Raw genomic sequence first — 24,347 nt, 5'->3', positions numbered from 1 at the left:
AGAGCCTCACTGACTTTCCTGCCAGTGTTGGTTTTGAACCACAGTCCTCAGATCTCAGCCTCCTGAGTATTTAGGATTACAGATGTGAGTCACTAGTACCCAGCTGGATTTCATCTTTTTATAAAGCCATTTTTCTTAAAATTCAAGTTGGCCCTTTCAGTCTCCCTTGGTTTTATTGGGCTGTAAATCTAGCTTACTACACACTGCCTTTTGCCCATTCATTGGGGCTTTGTAATGTAGCACAGAGAATTGTTCACAATCCCTACTCAAGCCCTACTTGAAATTTAAATTTATATGTTTAAACCTTTCTTTACTATCTACATCGCAGCTAGATATTTTTAGGATTGTAAAAACTTAGAAATCCTGCTAAATTCTGTTAAAAAATACCTTGTATTATTGGCTTAAATAAGAAGAGCCATATTTGTTCTCTGCTTATACAGAATCTGCTAAGTCTACTTGGAAGTTATTTTTCCCCCATACTATAAACTTGAGCTAGGAAGTATCAACATTAAAGCTCCTCAGGTGCACAAGACTCAAGTTCAGTGGACTGTTCCACGTGTGTGCCAATCAACAGCCCCCTGACTGGCGATCTTCCCTCCTGCCCCTCCCACAGCAATGTCCCCTCACAGAGGTGGCCAGTCCCCTAACCCCTGTCACTCCTAGCCTTGTGAGGCATCATTTTCCAAAGGAAAGAATTCTGCCTTTCTTTACGTCAGCATCTTCCTGATGAGGATGCTCTTGATTGATCAAAGCATCTTTTGATACTTTGCCATTTTTTTCCTTCTGTACTCAGAGGTGAGTGATCATTTTATTTTGTTGCTCTTTATTATTATTTAAAAGTAGTTGAACAAAGGAGTTTCAGTTTAACATGTCAGTTTATGAGTAGTGCATCTTGATCAGTTATTTTTATTTTTTTTTAACATTTTTATTAGCTTACTTAAACTATACAGAGAGGAATTTCAGTGTTATATTCCAGTGCAAGGCCTTGAGTTCAGAGGCCTTGTATTATCACTAGGCTGTTTCACTCAAGGCTGGTGCTTGAGCCACACCTGTACATCTAGCCTTTCTGCTGGTTAACTGAAGATAAATCTTGGATTTGACTGCCCAAGCTGGCTTGGAACCCTGATCCTCAGATCTCAGCTCCCTAAGTAGCTAGGCTTACAGAAATGAGCCACTGGTACCTAGCACTTTCCAATGTTTCTAATTCAGACCCAGATTACCAATCAGGGAAAGGTCAGTTCCTTAGATATTAATAGAGAAAGCTGCATACTCAGGCAGCAAATACTTCTTGCATCTCCCATCTTCACCTTTGTTCCCTTGCTTTTTCTGGTGGGTTCCACACAGGCCTGGTGTGAAACAAACCTACGAAGGTGCATCAGCGAACAGCACCATTTCGTCTGCGACACCTGCGACAAGGCATTCCCCATGTTCTCTTCGCTCACCCTACATAAGCAGACACACAGTGCCGTGGACCAGGGACGGGAAGAGCTGCAGGCCAAGACCCTGGCTGGTGATGCCGTGGACCAGAAGGTTTTTTTGGCCTTGCTGGGCCTGCAGCACACCAAAGATGTCAGGCCTGCCCCTGTGGAGGAATCCCTGCCGGATGACAACCAAGCAATACAGCTCCAGACACTCAAGTGTCAGCTACCTCAGGACCCTGGCTGCACCAGCATGCTGAGTCTGTCTCCTTTTGAAGCTGCTTCTCTAGGCGGTTCTCTCACAGTCCTCCCAGCTACTAAGGAGAACATGAAGCATCTATCCCTACAGCCCTTCCAGAAGGGCTTCATCATCCAGCCAGACAGTAGTATTGTGGTCAAGCCCATCTCTGGGGAGTCGGCCATTGAGCTGGCAGACATCCAGCAGATTCTGAAGATGGCAGCCTCGGCTCCCCCACAAATCAGTCTTCCGCCTCTGTCCAAGGCCCCTGCAACCCCCCTGCAGGCCATTTTCAAGCACATGCCTCCTCTGAAGCCAAAGCCCTTGGTCACACCCCGGACAGTAGTGGCTACCTCCACACCCCCACCTCTGGTCAATGCACAGCAGGCCTCCCCGGGCTGCATCAGCCCCAGCCTCCCACCACCGCCCCTGAAGCTCCTTAAAGGGTCTGTGGAGGCAGCCTCCAATGCCCACCTGCTGCAGTCCAAGTCCGGGGCCCAGCCAAACATGGCCCCACAGCTCTTCCTACAGCAGCCAAGGGTGGAGCTGCCAGGCCAACCTGAGATGAAAACACAGCTGGAGCAGGACAGCATCATTGAGGCCTTGCTGCCCCTAAGCATGGAGGCCAAGATCAAGCAGGAGATCACAGAGGGAGACCTTAAGGCCATTATGACCGGACCAGGGGGCAAGAAGACACCGGCTATGCGTAAGGTGCTCTACCCCTGCCGCTTCTGCAACCAGGTGTTTGCCTTCTCTGGAGTCCTGCGTGCCCATGTGCGCTCCCACCTGGGCATCTCACCCTACCAGTGCAACATTTGCGACTACATCGCTGCAGACAAGGCCGCGCTCATCCGCCACCTGCGCACGCACAGCGGGGAGCGGCCTTACATCTGCAAGATCTGCCACTATCCTTTCACCGTCAAGGCCAACTGCGAGCGGCACCTGCGCAAGAAGCACCTCAAGGCTACCCGCAAAGACATCGAGAAGAACATCGAGTACGTGAGCAGCAGCACGGCGGAGCTGGTGGACGCCTTCTGCGCGCCGGACACGGTGTGCCGGCTGTGCGGGGAGGACCTGAAGCACTACCGTGCCCTGCGCATCCACATGCGCACACACTGTGGCCGCGGCTTGGGCGGCTGCCACAAGGGCCGCAAGCCCTTCGAGTGTAAGGAGTGCAGCGCCGCCTTCACGGCCAAGCGCAACTGCATCCATCACATCCTCAAGCAGCACCTGCATGTGCCCGAACACGACATTGAGAACTACGTGCTCGCAGTGGATGACAACGGCGGCCTGGGCCCTGCAGAGACCCCTGCCGAGGCCTCCGGGAGGGGCCAGGAGAGCGGCTGTGCTGCCTTTGGTGACTGCAAGCCCCTGGCTACCTTCCTGGAGCCTCAAAATGGCTTTCTTCATGTGAGCCCCACCCAGCCCCTGCCTCACCACGTCTCCGTGAAGTTGGAACCCGCTAGCAGCTTCCCAATGGACTTCAACGAGCCTCTGGACTTTTCTCAGAAGGGCCTGGCCTTGGTCCAAGTGAAGCAGGAAAATGTTTCCTCTTTCCTGAGCCCTTCTCCCTTGACCTCCCCCTATGACTGCTCCATGGAGCCCATCGACCTGTCTATCCCCAAGAACTTCAAGAAAGGAGACAAGGACACACTTCCTCCCAGTGAAGCCAGGAAGCTCGAGCCGGAAGCTGGGAACGCTGAGCAGCTCTCTCCCTGCCCACCACCTTGCCCTACCTTGCCAGTGACTGTAGGGCCCACTGGGATCCTGGAAAACCCCACGGGCACTGTGGTGGCTGCCACCACAGCGGCCCCCCTGGAACCCCACACGCAACCCCTGCAGGGTTCGGTACAGCTGGCGGTCCCCATCTACTCCTCCGCTCTCATCAGCAGCCCTCCCCTCTTAGGCAGCGCTGCCCTCATAAACAACTCTGCCCTCTTAAGCAACCCAGCCTTGCTGCGGCCGCTGCGGCCTAAACCCCCACTCCTCTTGCCAAAGCCCCCCATGACGGAAGAGCTACCCCCACTGGCCTCCATTGCCCAGATCATCTCATCTGTGTCATCAGCCCCCACCTTGCTGAAGACCACAGTGGCAGACCCAGGGCCATCAAGCTCGGCTGCTGCTGCTGCAGACAGTTCAGGAGGCTCCATCCCCAAAGCCACCATTGCCCCCTCAGACACCACAAGCCCCACTGCATGCAGTGACCCCAGAACCAGCAGCCCAGAGGCGGTATCACCTACTGAGCCAGGGCCAGCTAGCTTATCCAAAAAGAGGGGCCAAAGAAAGGGGATGAGGAGCCGGCCCCGTGCCAACAGTGGCGGTGTAGACCTGGACTCCAGTGGGGAGTTTGCCAGCATTGAGAAGATGCTAGCCACCACAGACACTAACAAGTTCAGTCCATTTCTGCAGACTGCAGAGGACGATGCTCAGGATGAGATAGCTGGAGCTGCCGCCGACCACCACGGGCCCAGCGATGAGGAGCAGGGAAGTCCTGCCGAAGACAGGCTGCTAAGGGCAAAGCGGAACTCCTATGCCAACTGTCTACAGAAGATCAACTGTCCCCACTGCCCCCGGGTCTTCCCTTGGGCCAGCTCTCTCCAGAGGCACATGCTCACACACACTGGTAAGAAGGCCCCCAGGGCTCACTGGGTGGTGAGTCCTACCTCTTGGCAGGAAGGCCATTCAGGGAAGGGATGAGCAAGGGCTGTGGAATTAAATGTCTAGGACCTATTTCCTACACTCCATTCATCCTTCCTCCCTTCTGTTCTTATTCTTAGAAGCCAGTCTTTGCCTGGGGATGATGTTCTTTCCCTTCTGCTTTTAGATACCACATGACCCAGCCTATGGAAGCCACTAAGGGTAGCTATTGAACGTATTCAAGAGGGTGTTTTCATGTTTAAGTAATAATCATAGGCCTGTAGCCTCCCTCAGTTCCTTCTGTCCATCCCCTACCCTAAGAAGGTTTGAGATTTATCTGCAGGGTTAAGCATGGAGGTGGCTCCAGAGAAGTGGGACTTTGTATTAAAGTATTGGAGCATAATGTGCTCAGTGCTTTGCCATGAGAAATTCCATCCTGGTATCCTCAATACAGCTTTTGAAATTCTGAACACTCAGTGGAGTTCTTTTGCCCACCATGTATCTGTAAAGGGAAATGTTACCTGTTTCTTTCCTCCCACTTGAGGTGCTTACATCTTCTGTTTATTTTGATTTTTTTTCTTCTGTTTAGTTTGAAAATTGGTGATGGGTGGTAGTGGAATTTTAAAAATTTTATTTATACTAAGAAGTCTGCTGTTCCATAGAGTATGACTGCTGTTCTCCAGATGTGACTGACATTCTAAATAACATACTGAAATTATCAAAATGGTAGACTTGTCTGAATAGTCTTTCAGGATTTACATCATTGAAATAAGAATAAATTATGCGAGATCCTTAGTCCTTTGGAGTTTACAATCCAAATAGGTAGGGCCAAAAACCAAACAGTAGTTACTGTATATGTGGTAGTCCAGGTAATTTACCCTAGGTAAATTAACAGCAGTTCAATTTAATTTCAGATCAAGAAAAATATTTTTTTAGTATAGAATTTAAGATACATTGAGGTATTCTTTGTTGTTGATCTGAAGCTAGAATTTAACACCAGCCTATATTTTTGTGAAGTGCAGCAACTGGAGGTAGAGGAGAATTGTATAGCAGTTTGATCCGGCGGGGCGGGGGCCGGGGGGTGGGGAAGGATGCGGAATTTGACCCCACAGTGTTCTGAGATGTTTATGGAAGGCAGTGTCTTCTAGCTGAGGGTCGGCAGCAGGAGGGAGTTCATAGAGAGTCACTGGAAACCAGAACAGTATGTGGGGGAGACTGGAAAGGGAAGAGAAGCTGTGGAGTTGTGGCTAGGTAGTTTAGGGTTACTCTCCCAGCTGCTCCGGTCACCCGAGATTGCCACATAGCTAGTGTGTTGTTTCCTGGTGTTGTGGGGCCTTTAGTTCAGGAAGTCAGCAGTGCCCATCCAGGAAGGACTCACAATGGAACCAGAATTTCTAGATTCATAAAACACATGCTGTCTTTTCAGGCTGTCTTCTCCTCCTCCCCCCACTCCCCCCACACACAAAGTCAAGTAACAGTTCTCATGAAGACCGTGATTCAGAGAAGGTGTCACTCATGGGAGTATCTTTTGATGCCTGCCCCTTTTGGATGATACCTGTTTGTCACCTGCAGAGTCTTTGAGAAGTTAAATTTCTGTTACTGCCTCTCAGGAAGCAGATTGGCCTTACTCCTCTCTCCCATCTCTCCTTGCCATCTCCCAGCCTTGCTCATGCTTCTCCAGATACGACCGTGCTTGGAAGAAACTGCACATTTTCCTCTGATGAGGCATCTATCCTCACGTGTCTGTCCCCAGCAAACTGACAATCTCCCAAAGAAGCTAGAGCAGCCAGGATTTCAAGAGCAGATGCTTGAGACATCAGTAAGAGTCCTTGTAATTGCCTTGCTTGCCAGAAGGTCATTGTTAGTTTAAAATCAGGAGATATGAACTTGAACAGGGAAGATGTAAGACTTAGTGAAGGTAGAGTTGATCCTTGTAATCGTCCTGAGGTCAGTGCTGTCTTGAGGAAATGATGGTATAGGAAGGCAAGTTAACAATGGTCCTCTGATTAATTACAGGTACAGGCAGAAGTCCAGGTCAGAGCCAGGACTTCCCTGTAGTTGCACCATCGTCAGGGCGTATGTGGCCAGCTGATCCTCCAACAGAGGTCTTCCTGTGTATTACTGAGTTCTCCCCTGAGACTGGGAAGTGCTTTTAGATAAGAGAGAACATACCTGTGGTTCAGAATTATGTTGGGCACTGTGTAAAAATCCATGCCCATTGTCCTCCATTAACCTGCTTTGCCGGGTCCCATTGTTCATACTCCTGGGACAGTCTCGGCATCATCTTGATTAGATCATGGCATATTACACTCTCAGCTATGTCTGGTACTGGTTGAGAATGTTGTCTCTTCATTGACTGCTAGAGCTATAAGGAGCCAAGAAATCATCTTCCCACAGACCTGAGATTTTTTCTGCAGGACAGCTCTGCTGTCTGTCAGACACACATGACATCTGTGAGACACTGTCCGAAACATGGGGCTAAAAAGAATTAAAAGAATACACTTTAAAAACGTGGAAGTTGACAACAACAACAAATATATATATATATATATATATATATATATATATATATATATATATATATATGTATATATATATCAAAAAAATTTTAAAAAAGAAAAAAATATCATTTGAAAAAAAAATGTGGAAGTTAAAGTTTTAATCGGCAGCAATCCTGAGATCAAAGGTGGTATACAGGAAACACATTTTTTAGAATTTGGGGGCTTTTTTTTTAAAGTATGGTATTAAAATATAGCTGACAGCTATCCAGGAGTCTGGAATTTAGCTACCAGCATTGAACAATATCCAGCTTCAACTGTAGTTAAGCAAACTGCTTATGTATGTCCTGAAGGTCAGCCTCTACCTGCCCTGTTGGCAAATTCACATAACTACCACCCTAGTGTCAATACTTTGTTTTATTATTCTCCAGTGTACCCACTCCCCTCAGAGCAGCAGAAAGAGAACAGTAGTTAAATACCCAGCCTGTGGTCCACCTGCTAGATGTCTCCAGCCCCTCTCTCTTCCCAGATCAGATTCCAGGAACTACGTTGAACCTGTTGTCTTTCTGGTCCCCACATAGAATCTCTACACACACCTGAATTCCTCCTTCCATCCTCTCCATCTGTCTTCCCACCTTGTAGCTTCCTGTGGATGACCTCAGTTCCTAGCTCCTCACCCTTTTGTCCCTGAACCATGTTACCACCTCTAGAGACAACAGTGCACTGTGCTGCCTATTCCTTTCTTGACTATCTTGTCCTGTATCTTTAGGCCACAGGTATAGGACAGTATGCCAAAAAACACAGTCCCATCCCTTTCAGCCTTTGTTCTTAGTTCTTCCTCTCGCCACGGTGACAAGGTCTGCCACTGTGATATCAGCTCTCCTCCAGCTCTCTCGTTCTAGGATTCCCTTGCTGCAGTTGCTCACTTCCTTCTGGATGTTTTGAGCTCTTGACAGTTCTAAACTCTTTCTGCAAACCCTCCTACTGCCAGTGGGCAACAACCTTAGAGTTTAAATTAGTAAGATGTCCTTGCCTGAGTGCGGGAAGTGCCTGGGATACCAGTTGTATTTGGCTCCTTTTAACTTTAAATGTCAGCTTTGGCTACTTTTAACCCAGCCTTGTATATACCTCCACCAACTTCAGAGAGGGGGAAAATACCCAAAGAGAGATGCCTTTGCCTCAGAGGTGGAGGAGTGCTGGCAGGAAGTCTGGAGGCTTGAGCGCTGCCATCAGACAGAAGAAAAAGCAGCTACCAAACTTTCCATCTTTCTATCCCTGCTTTGCTTTGTAACATGAACAGGATATTTCCATTTCTTGTTCTTGGTGGACAAGATCCCAATGTCCTTAGCATACTTGCTTTTACTGTTCATTCTGTTCTTGTTCCTGTCTCAGAGCATTCCTGAAAATGACATTTCTTGTACAAGGTCTTTTTTTCTCTTTTGTGCTGGTACTGGGGCTTGAATCCAGGTCCTCCAGCTCTCACTTGACTTTTTTTATTCAAGGCTGGTGCTTTCCCACTTGAACCACACCTCTACTTCCAGCTTTTTGTTGGTTAACTGTGGATAAGAACTTTATGGGCTTTTCTGCCCACGCTGGCTTTGAACTTCTATCTTCAGGGCTGGGAAGGTGGTTCAGTGTTAGAGCGCTTGCCTTGCATGCCTGAGGCCCTGGGTTCGATTCCTCAGCACCACATAAGCAAAAAGAAAAAAGCCGGAAGTGGCGCTGTGGCTCAAGTGGTAGAGCACTAGCCTTGAGCTGAAGAGTTAAGGGACAGCGCCCAGGCCCAGAGTTCAGGCCCCACGACCGGACCCCAAAAAAAAAAAAAAAAATGAACTTCTATCTTCAGAACTTAGTCTCTTGTGTAATAGAATTACAGGCATACACCACCAGCATCTGACTTATCTGTCTTTCTAGACAAGTTGTTCTGGTGAATGAGTGCTGGATGGCTGGCAGTTTTAATACTCTCATTGGTATTAGGAGATGCATAGACCCAGGGCACAAAAGCAATTCCAGGTTATAGGTATTCTTACAAACTTCCCTTTTAGAAAATAATGGAGGTAGTTACTAGGGTAATAAAATCATGTGATGCTTTCTATATAGGTAACCAGTGCTTTTGAAATCCATCCAATTACAAAATGCTAAAAGGGCTCGCAGTTCCCGTATTTCTACAAGACAGAAAACACATTGTTGCTTAGAAAGGAGAACTTTTGCATTGAAAATGAGTTCGTAATGTTTTGGTTATCACTCTGGAGAACCTTCCTATAATACAATGATTAGATATCGTTGAACTGTCGATGAGTTTAGAATTAGTGTTTTTATCATGGGCCATTATCCTGGCTCCTGGGATCAACCCTAGAGGCAGTTCCAACTAAACAGTTGGAAAGTTAGATTCCATGGTTTTCTTTGGCTTTTTTGTGGAATGATGGAAATGCTAAAATAAGCACCTAATCCACCATGAGCTATACTCCAGCTTCTGAATGTCTTCCTCAAAGTCTGGCCAGACTCAGAGAAGATGTTATGTTGCCTTTGGGATACATAATAATAAAAGAAGTATTTTATTCATTATTTAATATTGTACTTAATTCTTAGTGATAAGCAAGAGGTTGTTTGAAAGATGCATCAGACATTGAAAAGCAACTCATCTAACATAAAAAAAAAATGGGGTCTTGTTTTTTGTTTGAGGTTGTGGTACTGGATCTGAGACTTGCAAAGCAGGCACTGGCCCACTGGAGCTGTATCACAGTTCTATTTTATGTTTGTTTATGGTTTTTTTTCCCCTCTCTTTAAATGTGGATAATCTCTATACATTTAACAGAAAACACTTGCAGACCTGTGTCGGAGGCGGGGGGGAGAAGGGGGCTGTTTAAAGCCATCCGTGGATTTTCCCTGTAGGGCTCACCAAATGTGTATATGACAGAATTCTTAACTTTCTGATCTGACCCTTCCAAGTTTCTAGTTCTGTAGACTTTGATTATTGTAGATATCTGGGTTCCTTTTTTCTCTTCTTCCTTTGTTTACAGTGCTGTGGTTCAAACCCAATGACTCATGTATACTAGGCAAGCAGTCTACCACTGAGCTCCCTCCCAGTTCATCTGTGTTCTTACATCGCTCCAAAGAAGTTCCCATTCTACAAAGCAGTATATGAATACAAGGTGTCTGACAACACCCATCGCTCCTAACCCATCCCTTCTCACACTTTTTTTTTTAATTGAGATTAGATGATTACTTAAATTTCACATATTTCATGGTACTGTGGAATAGTGATACTTAGTTAAAGTCACAAACACATTTTAACCTGGAAAGTGTTACTAAGCCCAGGAGGGAATAAATGTCCCTTGTATTTCATTATTCTTGCTATACAAACCTGATTTCTTTGTCTCCTTGGCAGTACTGGACCTACCATTGTGTCTTACAAACAGCTGGGCAGTGACCATCGATGCTGATCTTGCCCTGGGAAACCCTCCAGCTTACTAGTATTAAGTCCTGCCAGGCCTCTAGAAGCACCTGGCTTTAAACACAGCATTAGCCCAGGCTTTGACTGATAATACAGTATGAAAGGGAAACATGAAGGCCCTGTGTGGTTTGTGTCCCTAGGAAGATGTGCCAATGGCCTCCCTGTCAGTTCTTGACTCTGTTGAAGGGCTTGTGGCAGTCCTATAGTTCACAGACAGCAGTACTAGGTGGCAGCTCTGAAGTCTAGTCTATTAGGCCATGCACTTTGCCCTGTGAAATCAGAACTTGGGACGTGGAATCTGATGATTGGAGGGAAGGGAAGAAATCCGTGACACCATCATCTTCTCTCACCTGAAGCTTACCTAATCCCTTCCCACCTCATCCGCATTTCCCTTCCTCATCTTTCTCTTCCTTCTTTGTTCTCTTTCTCCTCTTTCTCTTCTTCCTCATCCTTCTTCCCTTTATCCTTCCCTTTCCTCCTTCTCCTTCCTCTTCCTTTTCCTTCTTCTCTTCTCCTTCCCCTGGCACTTCTTCCCATTCCTTTTCTTTCCTCTTCCCTTCCTCTTTTTCTTCTTCTTTTTTTTTTTTTTTGGTCAATCTGGGGCTTGAACTCTGGGCCTGGGTGCTGTCCCTCAGCTCTTCAGCTCAAGTCTAGCGCTCTACCACTTGAACCACTTCTGGTTTTCTGGGTGGTTTATTGGAGATAAGAGTCTCACGGACTTTTCCTGCCTGGACTAGCTTTGAACCATGATCCTCAGATCTCAGCCTCCTAAGTAGCTAGGAGGATTACAGGCGTGAGCCACAGGCACCCGGCTTCTTTCTCCTCTTTTTTCTCCTCTCTCTCCCCCCTTCTCCCTTCCTCCCCTCTTTTCTCATCCACATCTTCCCACTTGACCTGACTCATCCTTTTCCCCCTGCCATCCATTTCCACAGACCTAGTTGGGACACGGAAGAAGAGCTTCCAATGAAACATGGTGTATATAGTACAAAAGGAATCCAAATCAAAGAGAACGGACAAGTCTAAGCAGAAAATCCCCCTGGTGGGGAGGAACAGCGGGTCTTTCCTCTCAGCAGATAACCCCATTGTAGATCTAGGATAGGCTTGGGGCCAGGCTGGCCCAGCAGTTCTTCTTCATGCACATCCTTGAAGAGGAGCACATGATCCAGGACATATTTAGCTGTGTGTGTGTGTCGGTCACTTGTTTACTACCAAGCTGAAGCGCAGAGCAAGAATAAATGGATGAGAAGCCCTGTCTCTTGCCAGTGAGGATTACAGTGACCTGGGGCTGAAGTCATTGCAGGATGTCCAAGCCAATTGGAAGGAGTCCTAGGAAGTCTGCTGCACTGCTTCTGTGTCTCTGGGGAAGCCACAGGCAACTGGTCAGAAAGGGGGACCTGCTACTATGGGTTGGACTCTCTCTGACTTACCTGCTTTAGCCCCAAGGATATCTACTTTCCAGGGGCCTGGACTTGCTTTCTTGTCCTATTTGATTCCCCAGCATCCATGTTACATACCAGGCTTGTCATTAGTCTCTTTTTGTTATGGTCGAATATAGGTGTCATCTTATTGTGCCTTAAAATTTCTCCATTCACTTTGTTGTTGTTGTTATTTAATATTTTTAATTGTACCTTCATTGTTTTACCTTAAACATATATTTTGGTCTTATTGTTATTACTTTGTTTAGTATTTTGAAGACAAAAACTCAACCATTCCATGTAGATGGAGGGAAAATGTTCCTTTTTAGCCAATGCTATTTCTCAGTTTTGTGTTTTTTAAAAGGGAGGGCTGGAGGAGGGTGTAAAACAAATGTCATTAATCCCAGGAGAATGACTCAAAAGCGACTTTTTTTTTTCCTTTTGCATTAGGAAGCCAGATAAATATATTTTTTTTTTCCCTGCTTCAGGTCAGAAACCCTTTCCTTGTCAAAAATGCGATGCCTTCTTTTCTACCAAATCTAACTGTGAACGCCACCAGTTGCGCAAACACGGAGTTACCACCTGCTCCCTGAGAAGAAACGGGCTTATCCCCCCAAAAGAGGGGGATGTTGGATCCCGTGATAGCACAGGTAGAGCCTCCGGGTGCTGGAGAACAGAGAGGAGGGCAGGGCTCAGTTAAAGGTGACTTGAGCTCGGGGACCCGAGGTGGAGCTCCGCTGCCCTGTCTGTGTAGGACTTAAAACCCAGAAGAAAGGGGCTCTGCCAGGACTGGGGGCCTGACTCCTGGGTGAGATCACCCTAGATGGACACATGGCAGACTGCCTTGGCCAGAAGCCCGGGGCCCTGGGGAAATGATGGCAGTGCTAGGGAAGACCATCAGTCACCTCCCTAGCAGAAGACTCCCTTGTTCCTGGTGTTGGGGGTGGGAGATGCATGAGGTATGAACTCTGAGCTTTTGGTGTGCACACCTCGGAAGGACTGCGAAGCCTTCCAGGTTTGGGGAACCCCCGCCTCTGGGGCCTCCTCAGTATTGCAACAGCCAGAAGGTGTCATGTCCTTGATGGGGAGGATCATAGAAGACCAAGACAGGGTGCTTATCTTCTCAGTAACTCTTTCCTTAGTGTAAAACTGTCCTTGTTTGAAAAAGCACTCTGCATGTCCTTTCTTTAATCACATCTCTGCTTGACCTGAATCCGGGTATTATTCTCTTGTGCTGATGTGTGTTTCCTTGCACCGGCCCCCTACAGAGCAATTAACGCTGTCCTGACACCTTTTTTTTTCCCCCTACGGCTTCTATATTTACTCATATTCTCTCTTCAATACACTCCATCATCTCCTGTCCCCTAAAACAAACTGAACAAAACTCAGCTGCTGCAGGTGGCTTAGACAAGTGGCAGTCACAGGTAAGAGCATTCCAGGTGAAAGCTGGACCTTCCCCCAGTGTGTGAAAGCCAAGGGCTTGCTTTCTTTCCCCTTCTCTCTGTGTTTCTAGGATTGCAGTTGTGTCCCGCGGCTTCACTTCCTCTGATGTGGATGGGAATGGGTGCCGTGTAGTACACGGGGCACTCCAGCACTCAGTGTGGATGGCCATCGTCCCCAGACTCCCGGGCCTTACCTTAGCAGCAGGAAAATAGGGCACACTGGAGTGGGCAGGATTTCTAAGACAGTTGCTCCCTGGTAGGGAAGTCAGCTGTAACCTTCCCTGTGCCTCCCACCTGGCCCACATGGAACAGGTCTTTGGCCTGCTAGCACCGCCCATCTAGATCCTCAGACAGGTCAGCTGGTTTGCTGGCTCCTTCCTTAGCTTCCATTTCCACATACTCCACCAGGATCTTTGGGTAAAGAAAGGTGTGGATCTTTCTTCTGCGGGAGCAAAATCCTGTGTGGTTCAGATCCCTGTGAGCCAAGGGTGAGCTCCTGTCTGCACTGCCAAGCTTGAGTTTGCCTCAGACAGTCCCATTAATGTTTAACTGTCGGCTGCCCCAGTACCTGTTAGTCCAGAACTCTTTTTTTTTTTTTTTTTTAGCCTGATTTACAAAATGGCCATGTGATTCTTTCCTTGCCAATAAGGGAAGGCAGCTGCTAATTGAGGTTGGGAGTGTTGGGAGCTGAGGTACTCCTGTGTACAGACAAGTCTTACAGTGAAGCAGCCATGTGCCGGTTGCTTTCTTTTGCACTCAGTATTCCAGTCATATGGGAAGAATACATGTACACACACACACACACACACACACACACACACACACACACACACACACACACACACACACACACACACACACACACACACACACACACACACACACACACACACACACACACACACACGAGCTCCTCTGACTTCAGAGGGGACCATTGTAGATCCTACAAGCACAGGGTTAAGGAGAATTTACAGTCTTGAGATTCACCTTAGCATGAGCTGTTAGCCTGTGGGTGTATTTATTTTCTAAGTTTACAATTACAGGTTTTTGTTTTTCCAAGGCCCTACCCTGGAAATTGTATAGATTTTCTTAAAGGGATAAAACCTCTGGGAAAAGAAGTCACAGAAACTTGTAATGCCAGCAAAGGGAAGATAGATTGGTTTAATTGTGGATACAGTCCACACTGAGAAAAAGGGCTGACAATTAGGAAAGAGAGAGCAGATATTAAGGATTTTAAGGGAAAATTTATAAAGCAGACAAGCATGGCAGGCTTCTCAGAGCTCCTTCCCATAAAGTTAAAAGTAGGACTTTGAAGCAACAAACTTTCTTTTCTTTTTTTACACGCAGGAAATGGTGAGGTTTCTAGATGGCATTCTCTTATAATCTTTAAACATGGACCTCAGATTTTCCCTCAGCATCATGTTTAAAATCCAACAGTGGGAGATAGTTCTCCCTTAAAGGGGCCGAATTGAATATTACAATTTTAATGGACACGCTGCAGTCTGCTCAGGCAGATGTGACTTGCTTTTCCCTTAAGGGATGTGCATAAGGTTTTTGCACTGATGGTGCCTGGAGGAGCTGGCATGTTGGTAGACACAGGAATGTTTTTGATCAGTATGAATGTGAAAGCTTTGAAACATTCCCCTTAATCGCAGTTACCTTGCCCTAATCACCAAGTCCTATGTGCCCCAAGAACTGCTCCCCAATACAGGCAGCAGGCGAAGACAGGCAGAGCAACTTTCTCTATAGTGCTCCCCTGCACATGAGTTTATGTAGGCTTAACATGCTTGTCGCATCCGTTGAGCAGCATTGCATTTCTAGGAACAAGAAATCCTTCCCTGGCAAGCTGATGGGGAACATGCTTTCCTGCAGAAGGAGCTGTGGGCTTGTTATTTGCTAGGGTTTCTCTTCTTCCTCCAACTATTTTATCAGGTATTAATGATATAAATGAGGGAATGATGGGAGCAGAAGCAGTGCATGTTTTTAAGAGGACAGCATTGCTTATAAAGAGCCACAGTCTCAGGTACCTACCTACCATTGGATGTGTCAAAATTATACTGATCTTACAAGTGGAATATTGTTGATATGTGAAAAAAATTGAGTCTATTATTCCCAAGAATCAAGAATAAAAATCACTTGGAGCCAGGTGCTGGTGACTCAAGCCTGTAATCCCAGCATCCTCAGGATGCTGTAGATTTGAAGCTAGCCTGGGCAGAAGACTGTGAGTCTCTATCTCCAAACTAGCAAAAAGCTTAGCTGGAAGTGTGGCTCAAGTAGTAGAGCACTAGTTGTGAGCATGCAAGTCAGCAAACATGGCCTCTGAGTTCAAACCCCAGGACTGCCCTCCTTCCTCCCCCTCTTAATAAAATCAGTTGACTTGCCTCAAACTCTTCTAAAATGCTCCCTCTAGTGGAAGTTTGGTAGAGCACAGCCCAGCCCCCTTGTTCAATAAGGAAGTGGGGCTATTGTACTTGGAGAGAAAGCTCCATTGTCAATTCTTAAGAAACAGGGCTGGAAAGGTGGCTCAGAGGCAGAGCGCTTGCCTTGCATGCATGAGGCCCTGGGTTCGATTCCTCAGCACCACATAAGAAAAAAATAGAAAAACCAGAAGTGGCCCTGTGGCTCAAGTGCTAGAGCACTAGCCTTGAGCTAAAGAGCTGAGGGACAGCTCCCAGGCCGAGAGTTCAGGTCCCACGACTGGACCCCCCCCCCCCCAAAAAAAAAAAAAAAAAGAAAGAAAAAGGAAAGAAACAGTCCAAGTTTGGGATGGTTTGGTCTTAATGTATGTGCTCAGGTTTGGTTTCACACTTTATTTTTTCCTATGCTTATTAAATATGTATAGTTAAAACAACCCGTGTGGTCAGATGTGGTAATACACACCTGTAGTCCCAGTTACTGAAGATGAGGAGGGAGGAGGACCATTTGAACTCTCAAGTTTGAGGCCAGCCTGGATATGCTTATTATTCCATAATACCAGCACTTGGGAAGCTAACATAGGAGGATCATGAGTTCTAAGTCAAGCTAGGCTACAGGGGCTTACAACTATAATCCTAGTTACTCATGAGGCTGAGATGTGGAGGATCATAATATGAGACCAGCCCAGGCAGAAAAGTTTGTGAGACTCTAAAATAATCGTTAAAAGACATTTAGCAGCTCAAGCGTTAGGAGCACCAGCCCAGCAAGCAAGCAAATCCCAATACCACAAAAAGTCCCTTTTTTTTTGGGGGGGGGGGGGTGGTAGAGTGCTTGCCAAGTATGCATGAAACCCTGGATTTGATTCCTCAAACCACATAAACAGGAAAAGCTGGAAGTGGAACTGTAACTCAGGTGGTAGAGTGCTAACCTTGAGCAAAAGAAGCTCAGGGACAGTGCCCAGACCCTGAGCTCAAGTTCCAGAAACACAATTTTAATTTTTGTTGTAGAGGTGGTACCCAAATCATCTTTACCCTACAATTATGTGATTCCTTCTGATATCTCTTGAAGTACACAAACAAGGGCTGCCACCAGTTATAATCAGAATATATATACACATATGTATATGTGGATGGATAGATAGACAGGTAGATAGGTAGATAGATATAAAATACAAGTGTCATGCAGAAAGCCCTCCCAGCTTCTTATCCCAGCCCAAGACTGCATTGCTGGCAAATCATGGATCATGTACACTAAGGAGAGATGAGTGTAGATTAACATGGTTTGCTGGCCACCACATGTGAAAGTTAGGTTAGGTGTAAATTTTTTCCTAGCTCTAGTCCGGCATTGGTACCTCATTCCTGTAATCCTCAAATCTCAGCCTCTGAGTTCAAAGCCAGCCCAGGCCAAAAAGCTTCTGAGACTTTTACTTCCAGTTAATCAGCAAAAAGCCAAAAGTGAAGGTGTGGTTCAAGTGGTAGAGTGCTAGCCTTGAGCAGAAAAGGCTAAGGGGCAGCACCTAGGCCCTGAATTGAAGTCCTAGTATTGGCACCCACCCACAAGCATTCACATTTGTGTATGTATGTGTTACATTTGCTGGCTCCACCCCTCTAATGAGAGACGGGCTAGAATAAAGACATCTCATGTACCCCAAAACAATTTTGTCTGACTCAGGAGAAGCCTTGGATGCTCCAAGTAATAAATTGGGTATTGGATCTACAGCAAAATAGTAGGTCCCAGCCAGCTTCTACATTGCTCTCAGAGCACAAAACCTAAAAGCTATGAAGACCTCACTCTACCTGCATAAAAAGGTGGTGCTTTCAGCTTGTTACTCAGTGTCATTAACATAGCCACAATGTCCTCTTAAGAAAGTGGCTGGAAGCTGGTAGACTCCCTACCACCTAGTTTCACTGTACAGAGTACACCGATGGGAGCTAGTCAAGTGGCAGGAAGCTGAGGTCTTCGGATGCCTGTACCTCAGAACTCCCTCATAGCAACTTATAACACTTAGGGTGAGAGGGGCCCATTCCTTTTGAAAGATTTCCATCACCCATGCAGAACAACCGATGTACAAGTGTCTCCCTTGGTCTCCAACCTCTATCTAGAGGTGATCTGTTAAGCAAAATGTATCTAATATACATGGAATCCACACTTGGGCTCATTTTTTTTTTTCTGGTGAGGACAGTACTAAGGTTTGAACCGGCCTTGTGCTTGTTGGGCAGGTCCCTGCTGCTTGAACCATGCTTCCAACTATTTTTGCTTTCATTATTTTTGAGCAGGTGTCTCATTGTTTACCCAAGCTGGCTTTGACTTCAGTCTTCCTATTCACACTCCCCCAACACCCCCATCCCCCCCCCCATAGTTAAGATGACTCATGTGTCACCAAACCCAGCTTGGGGAGAGGGATCATCTAGTGAACTCTTTGCCCAGGCTGGCCTTGAACCATGATCTTCTTGATTTCATCTTGAGTAGATAGAATGATGGGGCATGGGGAATTTTCCATGAAGTTCATCAGAGATGTTTTTGTAAGGTTCGGTGAGTGGTCCTGTATATGTTGCATGTTTGTGATAATCTCTTTGCACTGGAAAAACTTACCAACTCAGCTTCCTCAACCTCCCTAAGTGCTACCAGTCTCTGGAATGCAACCCTCTCCTATCTTGCAGCCCTCTGCCTGCACTGCCTGAGTCACTCACACCTTCCTGGGGGCAGAGGGGTCCCTGGGTGTGGCCTTAAAGCCAGCTCTGGAGCTCCTGTGCCTACCTATGGGGATGTGGAGGCTGGGTTTGCCCTTCTTGAGTCTCCAGGTTCACGTTGATCCTCCTCAGGAGGTCAGGTAGTGATGATTAGGTAGGAGAAGTACTTCCAGGGTTTGGGGTCCAGGCTCTCAGGGTGAATTCAGCCAAATCTGAATCAAGCCCTTGCAGGCACCCCCTCTGATCCCTTTCCCACTCTGCTTGCTCCCACAGACAGCCAGTCTGACTCGGAGATGTTGGCCGGGGCAGGTGAGGTACTAGATCTCACAGCACGTGACAAAGAGGAGCTGCCAGCAAAGGAAGCCACTGAGTCCAGCCCAGCTTCCGTGGATCCTCCTGTGGAGGAGACCAAATCAGAAATGGTCTTCCCCGGGAATGAGGAAGAGAAGGGACCAGAGGAGAACCTAGAGCCAGAGCCGAAGGAAGAACACGCCCTGGAGGAGAGCCTGGGGGAGGCAGACGGCCCAGAGGAAGACACAGCCAGCAACCAGAGCCTAGACCTTGACTTTGCCAGCAAACTGATGGACTTCAAGCTGGCAGAGGGTGAGGCAGGTGCCATGGGCAGCCGGGGAGAGCCAGCCCCTCAGGAACAGAAGCATACCTGCGACTCCTGTGGGAAGAGCTTCAAGTTCCTCAGCACTCTGAGTCGCCATAGGAAGGTGCACGGCCACCAGGAGTCCAAGGATGAGCAGGAGCCGCCCCCGGAGGAGGAGACTGCCAGTGGAACGGCCCAGGAGCCCCTGCTGGCCCCAGCCTCCGAGTCTGAGGAGAAGCCCGACGAGTCCCCCACAGCGGAGTCGGCCCCAGGCACACGAGAGGCCTCGGTGGAGAAGCAGAGTGAAGAGACAGAGGGCCTGTCTGACGGGGAAGGCATGGCAGAGAAGAAGTCCTCCGAGAGAAGCGACGACGGCAAGAAACCAAAGACGGACTCCCCCAAGGGCGCGGCCAGCAAGGCAGACAAGAGGAAGAAGGTGTGCAGCGTCTGCAACAAGCGTTTCTGGTCCCTGCAGGACCTCACCCGCCACATGAGGTCTCATACAGGTAGGAAAGAGCCTCCGCGCACCGAGGGCGGAGAGTCGGAGGACCCTCCTCAGTGGCAGAAGCACGGGGAGAATTGGGAGGAGTCCTATTCATCGTGGGAGTGGCAAGGCCTCACAGGGCAAGGCGGAGGAGGCCTGCCCACCATGATGGGGAGGATGGTTAGGTTGTCTGTACAGGTGTCCAAGACAGGACAGGTACAGAACTTTGGGGCCCTCCAGTCTGATCAGGGGCAGGCACTGTCTGGCCCCTGGGATGACCCCATGTGCCCTCCTTAGCAAGCAGGCAGGACTGCTTCATCCATTGCCCTCGGCAGGATCCTCTCCTGGCTGTCGCCTGGGCATTTCAATTCCAGCTCACTCACTACCCGTAGCATTGAAGCCACAAGCCTGCAAAGCAGTGGCTGTTGCTCTGGCAGGAGGGGGGAAAAAAGAATTAGATAGAACCATGATGCCAAGAAATATCAATACCTACTCCCCATCCCCACTCCCCAAAGAAGCTCCTAGCCCTATGCTGGGCTGCCATGTTCTCAGTAGAGACGTGGTTTTAACAGGTGCTGCTCTCAAATGGAGGAAAAGCCCAGCTGATACCCGGGGGGAGCACTGGCCTGGCCTCCCACCTCACTCCTTCCCAGGTTGTGAGATTCTGATTCCTCTGATCCCATTCTAGACTATTGTTGCCAGCTCAGACAAGTAATAAGCGCTCTCCTGGAGGAGGCAGGTGCCCTGGCCCTGGGAGCAGCCTATGGTTAACAGACATGTCCTTTCTTTCTCTGGCTACTCAGGGGAAAGGCCATACAAGTGTCAGACCTGTGAGCGAACCTTCACTCTGAAGCACAGCCTGGTTAGGCACCAGCGGATCCACCAGAAGACCAGGCATGGCAAGCATCAGGCGAAGGACAGCGACAAGGATGAGCGAGCCGAGGAGGACAGCGAAGCCGAATCTGCCCACAGCGGCAACAATCCCGTCTCAGAAAATGAAGCGGAGGCTTCCAGTACCAACAACCACGTGGCTATCACCCGGAGCCGCAAAGAATGCTTAGCCAATGCGGGGAAGGATTGCAGCCTCCAGGAGGAGAAGGCAGTGGTAGAGCCGGCTGCCGAGCCCAGCCAAGGTACCCCAGAGGAGGAGGCAGCTCCAGGTGAGCAGGACCCAGGGAGCCCAGCAGCCCTCGTGCAAGATCTGCTGGACCTGTGCAGCAAGAGGCCTGCTCACCCCATCCTGGCCACCGCGGACAGTGCCGCACAGCTCCTGGGGATGGAATGACAGCACCCCTGCTCCCCACCAGCACACAGACAAAGCCAGCAGAGCAAAGAAAGCATCCTGAACCTGTATTTCATGAGGTTTCTTCAGTTTCCTTCAGCTGTCGGGGAGTGGGAGAGAGAGTGAGCGATAGGAGAAGGGTATCGTAGAGACAAGCAAGCGTGTGGCCAACTAGCTCGTGCCATAGCCTTATCATGCTTGTGCCCATGCGCCCGGCCGCAGCATGGTCAAATCCAGTGCCTTAACTACTTTCGGATCTTCCCATGTCGTCATGGGTGGTGTTGTTTTTCCCAAATGACTTTATAACGAAACAAATACTTTAATGAATTTAAGCATTAACATTACCTTTTGTATTGGTGTGTGTGTGAGCTTGTTTTTGTGAATCTGTGATATTGCTGTTTGTTCTGTGAGCTAGAAACAGAAGAAAGAAAGAAAAAGAAAAGAAAAGAGAAAAACCCATGGACACCCATAGCCAATAACTGGAAGAAAATGATGTGAATTTCATGTATATGACCAGAGGGAAGATGGGTTCAAGGCTCATTTCTCAAAAAGACCTCTTTCTTTCTCTCTCTCTCCCCCCTCTCCCTCTCCCTCTCCCCTTCTTTCCCTCTCCCCTTCTTTTCCTCTCCCTCTCTCCTCCTCTCCCTCCCTCCCTCTCTTTCCCTCTCCCTCCCTCTCCTTTTTTGTCTTTCTTGCCTTTCTTTTTCCCTTCTTGTTGCTCCATAGAGGATCTGATCCTCTAAGCTGATCTAGGTATTACAGGATGTGGTTGATGAAGGTCTCTAATAAGGGTCAAGCCAAAAACCAGGGGTGATTTCTAGCTTCAGCCATCTTTCTTACTCTTTCCACGTTAGAAATGGTTACCGTTCAAGTTTCAAGACATTTGTTCTGAATTTACAGAGAAGAGTTACCTACCTGGCAACCTGACCTATGGAAAACATACCTGGATGTCCCCTCTTCCCCCATTTGGTGTATGTTGTTGTTATTATTAATATTATTATTGTTATTGTTATTATTTTTAGTTCATCAGTTTGCTGGGCTCTGCAGTCAGCAGAAACAAATGGGCAATATTTGTCCCTAGGAGACCCGCGCTGCCTCCGGGTCCCTGTGTGACACGTGCCTGGAGCTTTTGTTGACAGCGCTCTGGTGATAGCTCTACTGTACTCAGACAAGCCTTCCTTCCGTGACTGCAGAGTCCAGCAGGGGCCAGCGGTGGCACGCTGGAAGTAGCCAAGGAGCAGCTTAAGCTGAGAGCCAGGATGTGGGTGTGATGGGAGAAGGCATCAGAGAGACCAGGGCTGCGCCTGGGGGCGCCTCCGAGATCCATTTGAAGGAAGAAGGCAGTGACAGGCATGTTACACAACCTAGAGCAAGATATCCCAGTCTTCCTGCTACGCCCAGTCCAAAGCCTTACCCCCTCCCCCAGCTGTGCTACTGTCGTTTGAAAAGCAAGGAAATACTACTACTGGTAATAAAACTACACGTGCAAAGGTTAAAGATAAGAGGATTATACTTACCTTCCTGCGATGGATTGGGGCTTGATGATAGATACACTGTCATTATTCCTTAACTGACCCAAGGTTCTTCTATGCAAGAAATAGATGTCTCCCACTGTACCTGACCTGGGTCCAGACCCCTGTCCTTCACTCAAGACTCAGGCCTCTGCTTGTTGTATCCCTCTGGGGTCTCTTGCCTGCTCTAAGGGCAGTGTCCCTCTACCCCAGTTTCACTCCCCTTCTTTCCTCTCACCCCCTCCCCCGGCTTGTACCATCCATGCAGGCATGCGTGCATACATGCCTTCGTGTCCACTTTCACCAGCTTTTTTTTTTTTTTAAACCAATTTCCGGTGGCTAAAATCGAACCACCCCAACTTCAAAGGAAGATAGATATTTTAGACATAGTGAAAAGTGATCGTTTTGCATATGCAAGGGAGTAAGAAAAAGTGAGGTATATGATTTTTTTAACTGTATTGGGGTGTGTGAACCCGTTTTTAAATGAGGTTTATTATTTGCTGTCATGGTGAATGCGAATCAGAACCAGTAATGATCCCTTGGTCTTCTAAGTTAAACCTAGTTCATGCATCCCTTCATTGTGTTCTTTTTTTTTAATTATTATTATTTCAATTGTTTTGTTATTTTTGTTGTTGTTATTTGGGGTTTCTTTGTGTTTTGTTCTTCTTTGCAACTCTCCACACTAAACTCGCAATATTGTGGAGAGAAGCCATGGCTGAACTCTCCGCTGCGGTGATGTAGCAGGGATCGGTCCCCAGCTGACGAGGGGGGCCGCAGCTCACAAGAATCACTATTGATTTAAAGCTTTATTTAGCCTTGATCTGTACCCTCGTAGTGAATAAGGTCTTGCCACATTTTATTAGTGAGGTTGAGAAATGTATGATTTGTTCGTTGTGCTGCCCGCCTCCCCAATATTAAACTGTGAAATTTGTGATTTGTTGAAACGCTGGGTTAATCATAGCTTAGTTTGCATGTCCAGCTAATTTGTTTCTATACATTTTGTTTGATTCTCTTTCTCCTTCTCTCAGGGCTTTTACAAGAAAAAAAAGTGTATATGTATGTATGCATATGTGTGTGTGTATATATGCATACATACATATATATGCATATATATATGGATCTTCTGAGAAGTTTTTTTTTTTTGAGGTGCAAGTTTTTTTCTCTCTCTCTTTATTTCCTCTTTGATTAATGGACACAGTGCTGAGATTCAATCACTACATGAAAAACCTGGCTGTGAAAACAAAACAACTCCTTCCCAGAGGGGGCTGTTTTCCAAACAATGTCAGATTCATCCTGCATCAGTCTCTTTCCTCTCCTCTCTTTCTTCAAGAAAGAAATTCATCTAGTGATTTCAGCCCATGCATTAAACAGGAAACAATAATACGTGTGTAGAATTCATTACTTTTTTTTTCTAAAGGGAACTTAAACACTGCTGCTACATGTTATGTACAAAACTGGTTTATGCCACATGAACAGAGAATCACAAGTTTGGTTTTGGTACTTTTTGTTCCTCTTTGTACTCAGTTGTATAGAACTTCCAAATTCAGAATGAAAAGAAAGCTGTTCTGTATCAAACCATCTAAGCAATAAATGTTATATTAAAAAAAAAATGGCAGAATGCCGATCACGCAGCTGTGCTGTGATTTACTGTAATCCTGTGTCCACACCTGCTGTCCACGCAGGAGGGTCATAGGTACAGGCTGTGCCTTGGCCACGTGACTCCATGGTATTTTGGGAAGCCCAGGCCACATCTGTACATGGGACCTCCCTGAGAGAGAGTAGACAAGTGGGAAGGGACCGCCATGGTCAGAGAGAGACGCCTGCTGCAGCCAGTCTTGACCATTGTTTAGCCACAGCCAAGCCAGCAAGTGTTTTCTGTACAACAGTAACTCCTAAGGTACCAGGCACGGGTGGCTCACGCCTGTAATCCTAGCTACTCAAGAGGCTAAGATCTGAGGATCACAGAAGCCAACAGACAGGAACGTCTGTGAGACTCTTATTTCCACTGAAACTTAAGAAAAATCCAGAAGTAGAGCTGTGGTTCACATGGTAGAACATTAACCTTGAGCAGAAAAGCTCAGGGACAGTGCCTAGGAAGTGAGTTCAAGCCCCAGGATTGGTACAAAAAGTAAAATAACTCCTAAGGCATCTTCCTGGCCTTTCCCTCTTAGCTAACCAGAGCTTTCTATGCTGGATGGAGGGAGCATCAGTTAGTGCAGTGCGCTTTAGAGATCAGGGGTGTGGAGAGCCAACCCGAGGCTGGAAGAA

General features: G+C 47.4%; 1 protein-coding gene and 1 long non-coding RNA gene across 5 annotated transcripts in view; one reads left to right on the top strand and one right to left on the bottom strand.

The window, feature by feature from the left end:
* Positions 1–21,188, top strand: part of Rreb1 (ras responsive element binding protein 1) — a 155,477-nt gene extending 134,289 nt beyond the window's left edge. For 3 of the 4 annotated variants that reach the window (XM_042687140.1, XM_042687141.1, XM_042687142.1), the window contains exons 10-13: positions 1,345–4,279; positions 12,149–12,310; positions 18,481–19,308; positions 20,090–21,188. In XM_042687140.1, coding sequence (XP_042543074.1) covers positions 1,345–4,279; positions 12,149–12,310; positions 18,481–19,308; positions 20,090–20,571 — 4,407 coding nt within the window. In that variant the 3' untranslated portion in view covers positions 20,572–21,188. The remainder of the gene's footprint in view (positions 1–1,344; positions 4,280–12,148; positions 12,311–18,480; positions 19,309–20,089) is intronic. The other variant, XM_042687143.1, reaches the window with a different exon arrangement.
* Positions 2,061–23,160, bottom strand: LOC122114032. Its single transcript, XR_006148512.1, has 3 exons — positions 22,843–23,160; positions 17,754–17,757; positions 2,061–2,070 (listed from the first exon to the last, which is right to left on the bottom strand). It is a non-coding gene; the product is annotated as an uncharacterized LOC122114032 (long non-coding RNA).
* Positions 23,161–24,347: the final 1,187 nt, after the last annotated feature.

Source organism: Dipodomys spectabilis, unplaced genomic scaffold, assembly GCF_019054845.1.
Source record: "Dipodomys spectabilis isolate Male_0828 unplaced genomic scaffold, ASM1905484v1 ptg000104l, whole genome shotgun sequence".
NCBI lineage: Eukaryota > Metazoa > Chordata > Mammalia > Rodentia > Heteromyidae > Dipodomys > Dipodomys spectabilis.
The sequence above is the reverse complement of the archived record's forward strand: the minus strand, read 5'-3'. Positions and strand labels throughout refer to the sequence as shown.